This window comes from Phaethon lepturus, unplaced genomic scaffold, assembly GCF_000687285.1.
Source record: "Phaethon lepturus isolate BGI_N335 unplaced genomic scaffold, ASM68728v1 scaffold8699, whole genome shotgun sequence".
Taxonomy (NCBI): domain Eukaryota; kingdom Metazoa; phylum Chordata; class Aves; order Phaethontiformes; family Phaethontidae; genus Phaethon; species Phaethon lepturus.
This window is the reverse complement of record NW_010565493.1, coordinates 1-14,720: the sequence shown is the minus strand read 5'-3', so window position 1 is coordinate 14,720 and position 14,720 is coordinate 1. Positions and strand designations below refer to the sequence as shown.

The following is a 14,720-nucleotide window of genomic DNA, read 5'->3' as shown; positions in this document are numbered from 1 at the left end:
AAAGAGGTGAAGGAATTGTGATTTGCAGTCTCCGATGAGCTGTTTATTCTTTTTTTTCCTGTTGCATTTTACTGTATTAGAGGGTAAGATCCTGCAGCATTGAGGGTCGATTGAAGCATGAAGTTTTCCGTAAAGGGTTGCAAAATATGGCCCAACCAATGCAGTCTGGGTGGCAGAGGACTGACGGATTAAGTGAGCCATGACCAGGACAGAAAAATTTTCTATTTCAAACTCCAAAGGAATTCTTAAATAAATCATAAATCATTTTTAAACATACCTTAGACACAACTCACATTTAAACAGATATCAGGTCAGAAATAAAGCTACTCCTCAGCTTTTCATTTTAACAAGCTTATCACCCCAGGCTAAAAGAAAATTGTCTGTCGGTGCTGCCTAACATCAAGTGCAACATGGATTTTCAAAAGACCATGGGTTTGTGCTTTTGTTTTTGTGTGTCCCCCCACACCCGAATTACATCGAAAATTAAGAAAAAAAAAAAAAAAAAAATCTCTTACAACTGCAGGATGATGGAGTCTGGAGACCAGGCAGAGAAACAATTGAGGCTACCACAGTCACCTCCTCCTCCTCTTCCTCTGAGAGAAATGTCTGGCTTTAGTTTTGAAACTGGCAGCGATAAGCTGTCAGGGGCTGTGTTTTGTTTCGAGCTCATTAACATGCACATCACCTGCCACCTCTCCTTGCCTTCAGTGATTGCTTTGAAGTTGCCTTGTTGGAAGGTTTGGCTGTCATCTGCTCTTAGCCTTCTCCTCAGGCTTTCCAGATCACTTTTCTTGTTTATTAGTCATAATATTGGGCAGTAACATCATTATATTAGCAGTATGAAATACCTCTTGCGATTTTTCTGCTGCTACTCACAGCCGCCTTGAACTTCATTCATCACATGCACCCACAAGCAAGGAACCCAAGTTCTATTTTCACTTGCTGTCACTTCCCCACAACAATTCCCTCTGAGATGCCACTACATGAGTACATATTGCTCTGGACAACAGTTTTGCATACCAGCAGTAACCACTGGAGACCCAAATGAACAATAACCAAAGATAAGGTTGACACGAAGTTTTCTTGTTTTCACATAGATTTTTAGTGAGAGTGTTAGACAATTACTGCAAACTATTACTATCCACACAAGGTTTCAAAACAACCACTTAGCTTAACAAAACAGTTAAAACCAACCAACCAAACAATTCCTCCCTAACATGCCACCCCAGCAGCTCATAGTTCATTTCCACCCTTGCAAGCTTACTACCCCAAAAGAGCTGCTTTGCAAACCAGTAATGCTGATGCAACTGCAGTCCCCACCCAACAGTTGGGGAACACTGTTTCCATTCCAAAATTACTTTTTTTTTTAATAATTTTTTTCTGCAGTCTGCTCCCTTCATTGAATTTTGCTTTCCTTAAGTTGCTATTGAAGTAGCTAAGCTTTGTCAGCAAAGGCACAGACTGCCCCTGCATTTAAAAGATTTGTGCAGAAAATGTCATTAGTAAAAAAAAAGTTAGAAATAATACTATAATAAATAATTGTAATAAATAATATAAAGAATTTCCCAATTATTCTAAGTCAGATCTAGAGAAGCAGTAACATTTGTCATTCACCCAGGTAAAATGAGACACCTTGCTGTTCAGAAGCAAATAAAGCTGGCTATAATGCAACTACCTGCAAGGTGCAGCTTGATGCTTGGCTTCAAATTCAGAATACTGTTCAGGGTCAGGTAATTCATGCTGGTCTCCAAGCTGGATCCTTCTGTCAAAATTTAACTTTCACTAAGTAGCTCTAGCAAAGGACTTTACCATCATCACAGGGGGCGGGGTGGGATGGATGATGGGGGATGACAGGGTACATGGGGAGGGACAGCACAGGTTTAAGTAATGACAGCAATGGTTAAGCCTTCAAGGTAGAAGATGGGACTCTTCTGGAAAAACCCTCCCAAAAAATATTTCAGAGGAAGGAAAATACCTCTTTTGTGTTCTGTCAATGTAACTATTACAATCAGTGAAAGTGAAGCAATGGTATTTCTCAAGACACATGATTCCAGGTTCACAGAAAGTGATACTACTCTTAGTAGACAAAGCGCTTTAGCAAAAAAAACAGGTCAGGCCTTCAGGCACACAAGCTTTTCTGAAGGACTAAAATAGAGACCACAAACTTCAAATGAAGCACAGCCTGCAGACAAGCTCTGCAAGTTTAATTTGGTTTTGTTTAGCAATTATATCACAAGGAAAGCATCATCATCTGAAATTCCTGCAAGATAGAACAGACTCTTAATCTGTTTTCAGCTGCCTTCAAATGATGCTTGCTTGTTTGCTTCCTTCCCCAGGACTCAGAGGCACCACCAAAGCCCACAAACTCCACGCTGTTCCTCAAACCACAGCTACCCTAACATAACTCCAGCCCCAGTGGCACATATTACCTTCCCCTCACTCTCTCTAGCATGTACTAACTCACATGGCTGGCACTAGACAATCACGGCTTGAAGAAGAGTTAGGAAACCTGAGCGATCCAGCAAAACTGTCTCACTGACATTTTCCGTGCTCGCTCACAAGTCAGCCACTCCTTCCTGCTGCCCTGCATTTCCAGAATATTAGCCTGACAATGTCAAGTGCTCGGGAGAAACGTGAGAATGTGTGTCATATACATGTTTTGCCATTTGCTGTGTTAGACAGACAGAACTTTACAGAGCAGTTTACAGCACTTGCTAGTTTTCCCCTGACTTCCAAATTGGTTCTTGTTTGATTTACCAGAGCCCACTACTAAAACCATGCTTTGAAGACAGGGTTACCAATTTCATTTTGATACCTTGTCAGCATTACTACATCTGAATGTTTCTACGCACGTTTATTTACTCACCTTCAGAAGACTTGCACGTGTTAGTCCCCATTGTATAGACAAAGGTTTGGAAAAGTACATACCCACAATTGCAGGATATTAATTTTACTTATTAACATACAGCCATTGACACAAAATGGGTTATTACAGAAAAAAAAGTATTTGTTTACATACACAATATTTAACAAAAACTGATTTTGTTCTGCACAGCAACGGCAACTAACAACAGAAGTGCTCTTGAGTTCTCCTTAAGTTCAGCTTGTTGGCTCCCAACTTTGCAAACTGCAGAGGACTACAGGTTTTCTTTCGTTCGTGTTTTCGGGGTTTTTTTGGTCCCTCCTTTTTAAACACAGCACTCTTTACAGTTGCCAGTGAGAAAGGCAATGGTCTAAATGTTGTGCTGGAATCATAACTGATTCCAGTAAGGATAGCTGATCACATGCCCTTCATAGAAAGAACAACAACCTAAAAAACCTCAGCCAAATAACTTCCCAGTGATTAATATGCGATGGCAGCTCTTTTAAGCCTGAGGTTCTCACAGAAATCTGGACGAGACACTGACTTCTGAGTCATCTGGAAAGATGCAATGCAGCTTATGGAAATTCTTGCCTGACCTTATCTATACTGCTCTTGTTTTCTGCAGGATTCACAAATCCCCATCTAACTACTCTTTCTCAGTCTCCCATTGCTTTGCAAACTGATGGATTTGGCAACCAAATTTGGGCAAATATTCTGCAATGGTGCCCAGAGACACTCCATGGAGAGAAGTTTGGTGTAAGGCAAAGAGCTAAGTCCACCCATACGTGATGGGAGAAGCTAGCAAGGACTTAAAGGCTCTCTCAGAAACACTGTTTCTTGGCACACACCTCCTTCCCTTCCGCACTACACACTGCAGGCAGGTGGAGTATCTTCACATTGATACTCCTTGGGCTTCTGATCAGCAAGAACAAACACTGCCCGTTTTTTGTGACCTGATGGCTGGATGCAGCACTATGCATTCTTTTCCTTTTTTTTTTTTTTTTAATTCCCCTGTTATTTGGTATTTTGCATAAAAGGCAAGCCCAGACCTTGGAGCCAAGTGAACAAGCAAGGATCTCAGACTTGAAAAGCCTTGCAGCTGAGACTTGGTAGTTTAACATTGGACCTTGAGTGTACCTTCTCCAAGCATCAAAGATGAACAAGACTACTTCTAATTTATGACTTCTGCAGTCTGACACATGAACTTTGAATATCAGAATCTGGTTAAACAGAAGAAACAATACATGATGCCCTCTGGCTTTTGAACCAACAACCTGCTCCTTGTGCCACATGCCCTCACCCTCCAAGCTCTTCCAGAGCGCTCTGTTCTGGAGACCATAAGCAAACATTAAAAATCTAGTAGGAACAATTGTCATTGTTTAGCAGTCACACACCAACAAAAAGACAAATTTACACAGTGCTTGTGGTGAAGCAAGGAAACTCTTCTCCAATTACACAAGGCACTTCTGACTATAAAGAGGGCAGCAGAGGAGACACAGAAGTAACACCTTATTACCTCTCTTGGTGCAAAGCATGGGAAAAAAAAAAAAAAAAAGAATACAAAGGGGAGAGAGGTAAAAACAGTCCAGTCTCCCTTCTCTTCAGTAAATGATAAATAGATATAAGGTTGGTAGAAAGACAACAATAGTTGCTTAATGCTAAGCACTCTGTATTCATTAGGTAAGACCAAATGAGAGTGCTATATATGTATTTTTTTAAAAAGATTTTCATTTTTAAAGGATGCAGGATTAAAAGCAATATATTTATTTCTAGTTTACAGGGTTCACCTGTCTGACCATTCATGCCAGTAGAAAAGCTCAGTTGCCATGGAAAGTGAAAAATTATTTATCTAGAATGGACTTTTTTATTTCTGTCATTCAAATTTCTTTCTAGGTATTTAGTCATTACTATATACTATGCAACAACCATGTTTTAACTGGTGACCATTCATAAATATTTACTGACATGAAGAGAGCTCTAAGACAGCAATCCCATTTTGAACAGAGAGATCTTTGTGCATACCCTGTGCTTCACGGATAATACAGTGTTACTAAAAAGACTTAACATGTCTGGGCTCCTTCATTGTTTGTTGTTTTGGTTTTTAAAATTGGTTGCTTCCCTATTTGCTTCCCAGTTTGTAGGTGAAAGAGGAGATTCTGATGAGGTCTCATTACATGAGATAAAAGGAGCTACTGCCTAACATTTACGAAACTGCCAAGAAAACAAAGCCAAATCTTCAGTAAGCATCAAGTGCTACACATTCCTCCAGACACTATGCACTTAATAGGGCTCGAGGATTTATAAACACTCTCTCCGAAAACAGCCTCACTGCTTCTTGGCCCCGTCAAGCCAATTCCCTTTAAGACATCACAGTCTTTGTCAATGGAGGTAATACAAGGGTCTCTGTTGGTGCTTTGGCTCTCCTAAAGATGTGAAAAGAAAGAATGGCTTTAAAAGCATCTTTGTTTAGGTTCTGGGGGCAGAGGTAAAACCTGGCACACAAGGGATACATCTGAGCTTCACGTATGCCATGTTTTTAGGTCTTCTGGCAATAAATCTGGCAAGATGCCTTAAAGAGACAGGGATGACATCTGAAAGCAATGGTTTTTATTTGGGGAAAGAGCTGTTCAGCTTCTTTATGTGAATGCAAAGTGAGTCACTGCACAGTTATCCACTGTGGATTAATTCACTCTACAGTGAATCTGCTTGTCTATTCAGACTGAAAGGCTTAACTTGTCAGTGTTGCCATGAACAGAAGCTGTCAATAATGAATTCACAGCTGCAGGTGACACACGACTTAGAAATTCAATTAGCCAAAAAACATGTGGTAGAAGAAATGGCTTTCCTAAATGATGTCAAGGGAGATCACGGGAAAAACTGTATTTGGCATGTGGCTGTTCAGTATAACTGGGGTGAAACAGTTCAAATAAAATTTGTAAAACCATGTAAAACCATGCTCCCAGTGGCTGGGAAGAAGCGGGACGAACAACCGAATTTCTGTTGGTCTAGACCTATTCACTCTCAGGGTCATGGGAGGGCAGGAGCCTCTCCACAGCTCCTGTTTCACCAGAAACAAAAAGGAGGGCCAACCTTTCAGCTGAAGGACCCACCCCCACCCCCCCACCCGCCTTAGCCTTCCAAGATCCTTTCTTTGGGTGAATCTTTCACCTGCATGGAACATACCTCACTGGATGTTTCCTAAAAGCCAGCCCACCCCTGTTCCCCAATCAACTCTCTCACATTGTACATCCAGCACACAGGGAATATATCCATGTGTGCAAGGGAATATATCCAGGTGTACAACCACACTGTTTCTGCCTCATCACTCTCCAGGCTTTAGTACTGAAAGATCGTATCATGAAATATATGTTAATCATTGAAAGCAAACAGAATTCAGTAAATATGACAATGAAAGCCTGAAAGAAGCAGAAAATGAAGTAATGGATTTTTCGCTAGAGCTTACAGAGCCGTTATCCAAAACTCCTATGCATAGCAAAGAGCCAGAGGTCACAGCCTAAAGATACCTACCTCAAATGAGGATCATTCAGCATATTCATAAAAGGTTTCATCTATCAGCTTCAAAATGTACTAAGCATATAATTAAACCCAGGGTTTTGGTTTGTGCAAAGCCATTTCTTTCATTATATTCCATTGCCTTTTTATTATGTTCTTACTCTGCCACAGATCTAATAGCGCTCCCGCACCAGCATTGGGTAACACTACTCATACTCTGGCAGCTGTAGGATTTTTATGGGCATTTGGATTCAGAGTTATGTGCTCAATGGAAAGTGAGAAAGAAGTTTCATTCAGCATACAGCACCATAGCTAACACTGCCCTATATAAAATTATATTAAACCAGAGATACATGAGATGACACAAAAAGCATAGGGATGGGAAAAGGGGTAAAATGAAAATAGAAATGGGACCAGGAGTTGGGAGAGAACAGGGAAGTCTCATTTCTGAAAAATAAGCATGACCTCTCAAACAACAACAACAAAAAAATTGCAAAAAGTTTTAAACCCTGAAATGTCCCTTATCTTTTTGGCAATGGATAATGAAGAATGATTAATGCAGAAAGAAGGTAAGACCCTGCACTGCTTTACTTCACCTCCAGGAGTAAAATATCCGGTCAAGCAAACAATGAAATACAGACCACAATGCACTTCCTATTTTGAGGTATGATGTGCAATGTCAAACCTACTTTGAAGCAAATAAAGTCTCTCAGCATGAAAATATTTTCACAACTTCTCAACAATGTCATTTTGCCAGCTTCCTCTTGTTTTCCATCAGAAATTGCCTACCGCCATTTGCAGCTGATCAACAGCTTTTCCATGAAAAGCAGACCGCACCCACACTCTCCCTTTTTATTACAAAGGCAAAATATAATTTTAAAACTATCTCACTATCTCTCCTTGCCCAGCTGCCTTTGGTCAGCACTGTGGAATCCTACATCCCATAGGACATAGCAATATTCTCAGTGCTAACAGATAGGCACGGTAAAACTGTCAAGTGTACCTGGGAACCACGTGCCTTTGAGCTTGCTGGGAAGCTGTGCCACAAGGCAGGCAGAATCAGTGTGCTGGTCTCTTAGGAAAGCTGAAACAATGGGCTCTAAAGGGCACAGTGAAAAAGAGCATGCATTTGCTGAACAACACATGTACAACAACACTGCTCCTCCTCTCCCACTGCTTTAGCAGTGCAAGCCTCAAGCCACTTTGACCTACAGCACACATCTAAGAAATCCAAGGCTTCTGCCTCCATCACACATGACAAATTGGTCTTAGGGTCAGCAAAAACAAGATGGACTACAACAAGGAATCTTCCTGCATCAAAATAATTATAAAGGAAAGAACCACTTCTTAACTGCCTGGTTAAGAAGCAACTATAATTCCAGCCATCCCCGTCCCCTAAAGTTTCCTCATAGTCTCCTAAACAACATCCCTGCTCCTTGTGAAGCCACTGGACTTCACAGCAGGGCAAAATTCTTTCTGAAGTCTTTGGAAAAGCCTTCCCAACCACTCTGACCACTACCCTTTTGTTTTTCTCTCAAGTGAAAGCTAGAACAGACTAACCCAGCTCAACTGTGCCAGTCTCTACCACACACTGCATACGATCTCTAACCAACTCAAGATGCAGGGAGAGCTATACCAAAAAAATGCATATTCTCACAAATTTTCTTCCCTCTGGAAAGAGGGACGCTTAAGTAGTACAAGAGCAACAGCATTATGTTCTGAATTGCACCTGCTAATCTGCAATATGCTGAACTCAACCCTTGCCGCAACCAATTGAAATGTCTCAACCTGGAAAAGAGCAATCTATGAAAATGGCCAAAAGAGCAAAATAAAAGATGAAAGAGCACCTGAAGACAGAAATCCAACTGCAGGTTGAAACTGCAGATTCTAGCTAAAGATTGAAACCTAAAAACGAATAGTGTTTTGGGGTTTAAAGGGGGGCAAATGAAGAAGGTAGTGTTTTGCTCTCAAGAAAATAATACATATTAGAAAGAAGCGGTTCTCAGATGAGCAGGAATAACCAAAGGTTTACACGCAATACATTTTGGTCTTTGGATCAACTGCCATCTCTTCACTGCAACAACTGCAGCTTCTCACCCCATGTCTTTTGCAACATCCCTTTCAGTCCTTGGCAGAGAAAGGACAAGTGAAGTGACTAGAACGAAAGTGTGCTCAAGCTTATTGCCCTTCTGTTGATAAGAACACATACACAGCAGAGTTCTGCTCGTTTTGCTCATAGTTGGGACAAGAAAGAGGGTATCATCTTTGCTTGAATGCAAAATTTTACAGAACTTTTAGGATCTTGCTATCGTTGGGAATTCCACCACTGCACTAAATTTAACTTTTCAGAACTTGCTCAAAAGGCATTTCATGAAGCAGGAGACAGAACAGTGTCGTGCTTCCCAAGGAAGCTAGGCTAAATCCATCTGGCAGAAATCTACAGGATATTTTTTGTTCACATTAATACTTTCCTGAGGGTCTACAGTGAGATCTTACATACTCACTTAGGAGAACCCTGTGGTGTTTGCAGTCACTTACACAAAGCCCCAAAACCTTCAACCTATTAGTAAGAACTCACAGAACTCACTGCACAGTCAGCCGTCCCAATACTCAGTGAGGATTTGGCACTTCTACCCACCAGGCACTCAGATTGAGTACTGACACTCTGCATGTACTAACTGCAGGTGCATCACCACTTGATCTTCTCAGCATATCAAATCCCCCTTCTCCTTTTCAACAATCTTTATAAGCAAAACAAAAATTATAGCAACAGAAGCAGTCTCTCTAACCATAAAACCTGCTGCAGCCTCACTGAGAAAACCAAAGAATCATGGCAAGCGTTGTATTTTCACCATCTGAAAATGGTATCTCACCCACGTCAGCAAAATCCAACCTTAAAATGTACCTTCTAAACACGACAACATGTGCACAGCCATCATTGCTTCTGGTAGTCTCTGCCCTTTGATGACCTGTTCTCCCGCAGCTGAATGTACCTTGCTGGCAACAAAGCCCATCAACAACTGCACTCACCTCTACGGGCTCAGAAGGGATTTCCAGTTTGGATAGTTTGGCTTTGGCATTTGCCTTCAAATCTGAGATTTTTTCATAGGGTTCTCCATGGTATTCCTCCAGAAGAGGTTTGAGCTCTGGTGATTCAACTGGTGCCTGATCTTGGCCATCCATTGGTCTGACATAGGCAGTTGGTTTCTGCTGCATTGCACTGGTTTTTGATGGCAAAGGTGGGGGAAAAGTCTGAGAAGAAGGCTGAGTGGTGCTGGTCAGGTTAATGGCTGAGCTGTCCCGACTTTCCTTCTCCTGTGATCCTGTCACTAGGTCCTGAGATGATTTTGTTTGACTGTAGGTCGGCCCATGACTTTTGCTGATGTTCTGTGACCTGGAATTGTTATGCTGGCTGGAATGTACAGGTGACAGGGGTGCCACTGGAGAAGACAAAGATGACAGCAACGGAGAAAGCGCCAAAAGGGAGGGCTGCAGTTCATTAGCACGACCTTCACCAACCACACGCCTGTCATTTCTCTTGTGGTGAAAACCTGCGTGACTTTCCTGGCCACCACGATCATGTTCTTGACCTTGGCTCTGACCATTGGATAAGCTGTGACTCTTGGTGTGCAAACCTGAAGCTGGTTCTGTTCTTGATTGTGCCTTTTGGTAGTGAATGGAGTGGCTTGGAGGGGGAGGAGCTACAACCATAGGTCCCATGGGTGGATGGCGGGTTGTGCAGTGGAATGAAGATGGTAATGTATGGCTGGTCTTTTCAGGGAAGTATGGGCGATCAGGCTTTCCTTGTGGGATCGGAGGAGCAACACTTTTTGGAATCCCTATGAGATTCTGATGGGATTTGTTGCTGATGAGCTCCTTGACCTCCTCATAATTGCCCAGCGTGTTCTGAATTCGGCTTGACAACTCATCTTCTTTATTAGTCTGCAACAGAAGAATAGAGAGGGGGAAATTTAAAAAGCATGGACCACCCCACCCCAGGAGATCCAGCTCAAGAATATATATTCTTCGGGATCTTATTTTAATCACCATGCATCACCGTGAGTGAAGTTATGCAAGTTCATCTTGATCTTGTGTGTACTCTCTCCAAAGAGTTCTAGTTCTTCTAGAGAGTATTAGTTCTTCTAAGCCAAGACTGCATGTGGGCCTGCAGTCTTCAGGAACACTAACATCAGACCAGTTTGTTTGAACCACGCTGCAGACAGGCAGCCAAGCTGCCCTTCAGCACTCTCCCTCAAACTCCAAGACTACAGGAGGCCCCTAAGCGAATCTGCCCAACCCAAATGCTGCACTTGCACCATCTACAGAGCTTTAAGCACATATAGTCTGATGGCTTAAGTTAAGCCAATGGGAAGATGCTATGTTTGCACGTATCATGCTCAAGTCTACTATACCGTATGCAGAGGCCACAGCTCTCCTCTTCCATCCCAACCCTCTTTCCTCCTCTCCTTCCACCATACCACCCCCCCGCCATTACCTTGTAGGGTTCTGCAAAGAGGGGAGTCTTCTCAGGGAACTTGTCTTTCTGCTGCAGAGCCTCCTGATTCCGTCTCTCTTTCTCTCGAATACGCAGCAAGTTTCTGTCCTCGTTGTACAAGCTTTAGGAAACAGCGAAAGAAAGGATGGTTAACACTTTACACCGGTGCTATCAAATATGTACTTTGTGCAGAAACTGTGGTTTTCAGACAATAGTATACGTCCAACATGAAACTAATTTTGAAATCCACGGGGTAGTTACAGCTGACAAATCAGTTATGTCAAGTATTTGCCATACCGCATAATATAACATACAAGGTACAGCATGCATCCTTCTCATCTCTCATCCTTCTACTCCTTATATCATACATCAAGAAGGGTGAGAAAACTATCCATCCATTTAATTGTTAAACACAGATTGAGAAGTCAACACAGGTGATAAGCACATGAGCTGGCAAATCCAGTTGCAATGATGGATGTGAAAACTACCATTCTCATTCTCCTCCAGACTTCCACCCCAACTGTTCACCTGAGAGTAAAAAAGAATCCACTACTTTGAAGGTGTTGCCACTTTCAGAGATTGAATTTTGCCTACTTCGTAAACAGGCTTGAAAACTTACTCTCTACTTTAAACAGACATTTGGAAAGCTGCTTACCTGCCAAACCACGTAGTGGCATTTAAAGCAATCATGTAAATGTATTTAAAAAGAAGTTCTCAGAAATTTGGAAGACATCAGGTTGAATGCCCCTGTTCCTCCTCAACCACATACACATGCACTCAATTCCACCAGTGCCACATCAAAACAGCAATAAAGCTGTGTCACATGCACAGCAGGATGACTTCATGGAAAACCTTTAAAGTACACCTCCTCTGTGAAATTCTACTGCAAAATAAGGAAATCTATTGCTCTAATATTTATGGACATTTGGGAAGAAAAACCATGCAGGCACAGTACGTGGATGCAGGTCTTTCTCTCCTATTGTGCTACTGCATACGTACAATTCCTGTATTCTTCTTAGTACACTCAACTTCTCAAGTGTCCCAGTTTGGAAGGGAAGAACCTTGTCTTCCCCACCACTGATTTGTTCTCAAATACCACACCAATATTCATCCCTAAAGGGGAGGTAGAGGACTGGCTTTGCTGCAACAGTTAACCAAGAGCTCTGACTACTGCAGAGGCGGTATCCTGACTCCATGTGAGCTCTGGAAAATGATGCTGTCTGATGGCAAATTTCCATATATGGAACTGCAGCAAGGATGTACTTGTGCCACTAAGACAGAAAAACACATATTCAGGGGTTAGACTATGCACATTTAAAATAGTTTCCAACTTTGTTAGTGCTGAATTGTTTCCAAACATAGCAAAATAGAAGTTTCCAGTAAGCCTGATGTACCCCACTTCTGCAAACAATGCAAGCAATTTTAAAAATTAGAAAAAAACCAACCACACAGATCACCAATTCAGTAAATATGTACAATCATTCTGTTACAAGCAATATGTAATAGAAGCATTTCCTCTGTGCATCTGATGTCATTTTGCAAGTGAGCAATTTCATATCTATAATCAGTTAGTTGGTCAGTTGCCCTGCGTGTGCCAGGAAAGCTTTGTGCAGCCAGATATGGGAGATAGCAACTGCAGAAGACAAAAAATTGAGAGGAATTATAGGGCAAACTAGAAGCAATCTTGGCTACATCTACTACTTGAAATTGTATGCGTGCAAATGATTTTTTTAAGTGAATGCATTTCAAGTAGACAACATTTTTTAAACATATCTGTTCAAGTTAGCTGGAAAATTCTTCCTGAATGAAACACCATTTTCCAAACATTCCAGGAAGTAAAAACTTATTCTGTAAATATCCTTTATATAAACTTCAAAAAAAACTCGCTTAACAGCAAGCATGAAAAAAACCACAAAAGATGGTTTTAACAGCTAAGACGCTGGCTTTTAGCATGAAGGAGACCTCTGAAACCTCTTCACCAATGTGACACCATGGCCCAGTTTCAGGAACACTGACATCAACTGTAGAACAAAGTTTTGGGTTTTTTTTCATGAGAGTGATTTAACCTGGATCAATCAGCTACTTTTCCCCCACTGGTCCCCAGCCTATTTCCCCTGTGGCTGCACAAGCACTCAAGCCAACAGTAGGGACGACAAAGGAACAAAAACGCTGGCCTTGGTGGCAAGTCCTCATTTCTTGCCATTTCCCAACCTCTTTGCCTTGCAGTCAATACCTTCCCTTAACAAATTATACGACTCTTTTGCAAGGAGCTCTTCTGACGTGTTTGGACTGATGAAGACTCTTACTGCAACCAGGTGCTCAGCTCCATCTCTCCCACACCCACTTTGACTTTTCCCTTTTGAAAGCTACCACCAAGTATCTTTTTGAGCCTAACGATAGCATTCAGAGCAATGCCGAAGATACAAAAGGACAATTTTAAGTTGTGCTCCTTCAGCTGTTTTCCCAGTCATGTTTTTCCCTGTCAGTTCTTCTGCCATAATTTTCATCATCCAATAGACAGAGGGACATAGAGGAAATTAAGACACAAAGGGGACCTACTTTTTACAAGTGTTACAGCTGTGTTAAAAAGAGCAAAGCTCCTTCTTCCACTTCGTGTCTTTTGATACACGTACATGTTTTGGTCTGCACAATGCTGCTGACACTCAGTCCAACCTGTCATTTCTGTCTTGATCCACACCATGAGTGCCAAGCACTCAGACCTACACAGTACTTTTTAATACAACTGCAACATTAAATATACATACTTGGTTTTGTTTGTTTTCTCCCTAATACTTATTAAACTGCTCATGGCATTGACTGAGTACACACCACACACAGATAGTATGCTAGCTTTCCCCAAAACAGATTTTGCTACTGCGATTCACAGATTGTTGCAGCACTTCAGATCCAGGCCTCCCAGAGACAAGCTGTTGACCTGGCACAGCTCTTTGCTGAAGCCCAAGATGATAAGAAATGAAAGCGGTTTAAAACACGCATCTAAACAATACATAAGGACAAAAGTCACAGCCAATTCATCTCTTTTTAAAAATGAGCCAATCTCATTTTATCTTCCCAGGTAAGATATTGTTTGCCTTTTCCAGAGGTGACAAAGACAGGCACAAAAGCCATGAGGTTGAACACAAGTCTCTTGGGGAACACTGTCAAGACTAAAAGAGTAACTTCTCTTCTAACAGACCTGTTCCCAACCTAACAACCCCAGTTACCTTTCAAAAACTCCAACGTCACTACTAGAGCATAACACATCACTTTAGGATCTGCATTGTTATTTAGTATGGCACATGCAGTAGTATTTGAATACTTGAGACTTTTCAAGGTGCACTACTGTAGTAGTGGCCATTCCTGTAAATCACTGAGGGCTTTGAGTAACAGCCTCCACATGCTACTACAGTCAAGCATCCTATCTTGTGATGACTTCACTACCCCCTGCTTGTCTAGCTTTCAACAATAAACTAAAATTTGATCCCTGATCAGCTTCTTCACATAGATTTTATTAGCAAGGAGATGACCCACTTAGTGGATGAGGGAAAGGCTGTGGATGTTGTCTATCTGGACTTTAGTAAAGCCTTTGACAGTGTCTCCCACAGCATTCTCCTAGAGAAACTGGTGGCTCACGGCTTAGATGGGTGTACTCTTTGCTGGGTAAAGAACTGGCTGGATGGCCAAGCCCAGAGAGTTGTGGTGAATGGCGTTAAATCCAGTTGGTGGCCAGTCACAAGTGGTGTTCCCCAGGGCTCGGTTCTGGGGCCAAGTCTTGTTCAATATCTTTGTCAATGAACTGGATGAGGGGATCGAGTGCCCCTTCAGTAAGTTTGCAGACGACACCAAGTT

At 41.9% G+C, this 14,720-nt stretch overlaps 1 protein-coding gene across 1 annotated transcript in view; it reads right to left on the bottom strand.

Annotated features, from left to right (window-relative positions):
- AFF1 (AF4/FMR2 family, member 1) overlaps nucleotides 1-12,142 on the bottom strand; it is a gene marked incomplete at its 5' end in the record, with an annotated part of 55,401 nt that extends 43,259 nt beyond the window's left edge. Inside the window, 3 exons of the mRNA XM_010295202.1 lie at nucleotides 9,407-10,318; nucleotides 10,872-10,992; nucleotides 11,973-12,142. Coding sequence (XP_010293504.1) covers nucleotides 9,407-10,318; nucleotides 10,872-10,992; nucleotides 11,973-12,142 — 1,203 coding nt within the window. The remainder of the gene's footprint in view (nucleotides 1-9,406; nucleotides 10,319-10,871; nucleotides 10,993-11,972) is intronic.
- Nucleotides 12,143-14,720: the final 2,578 nt, after the last annotated feature.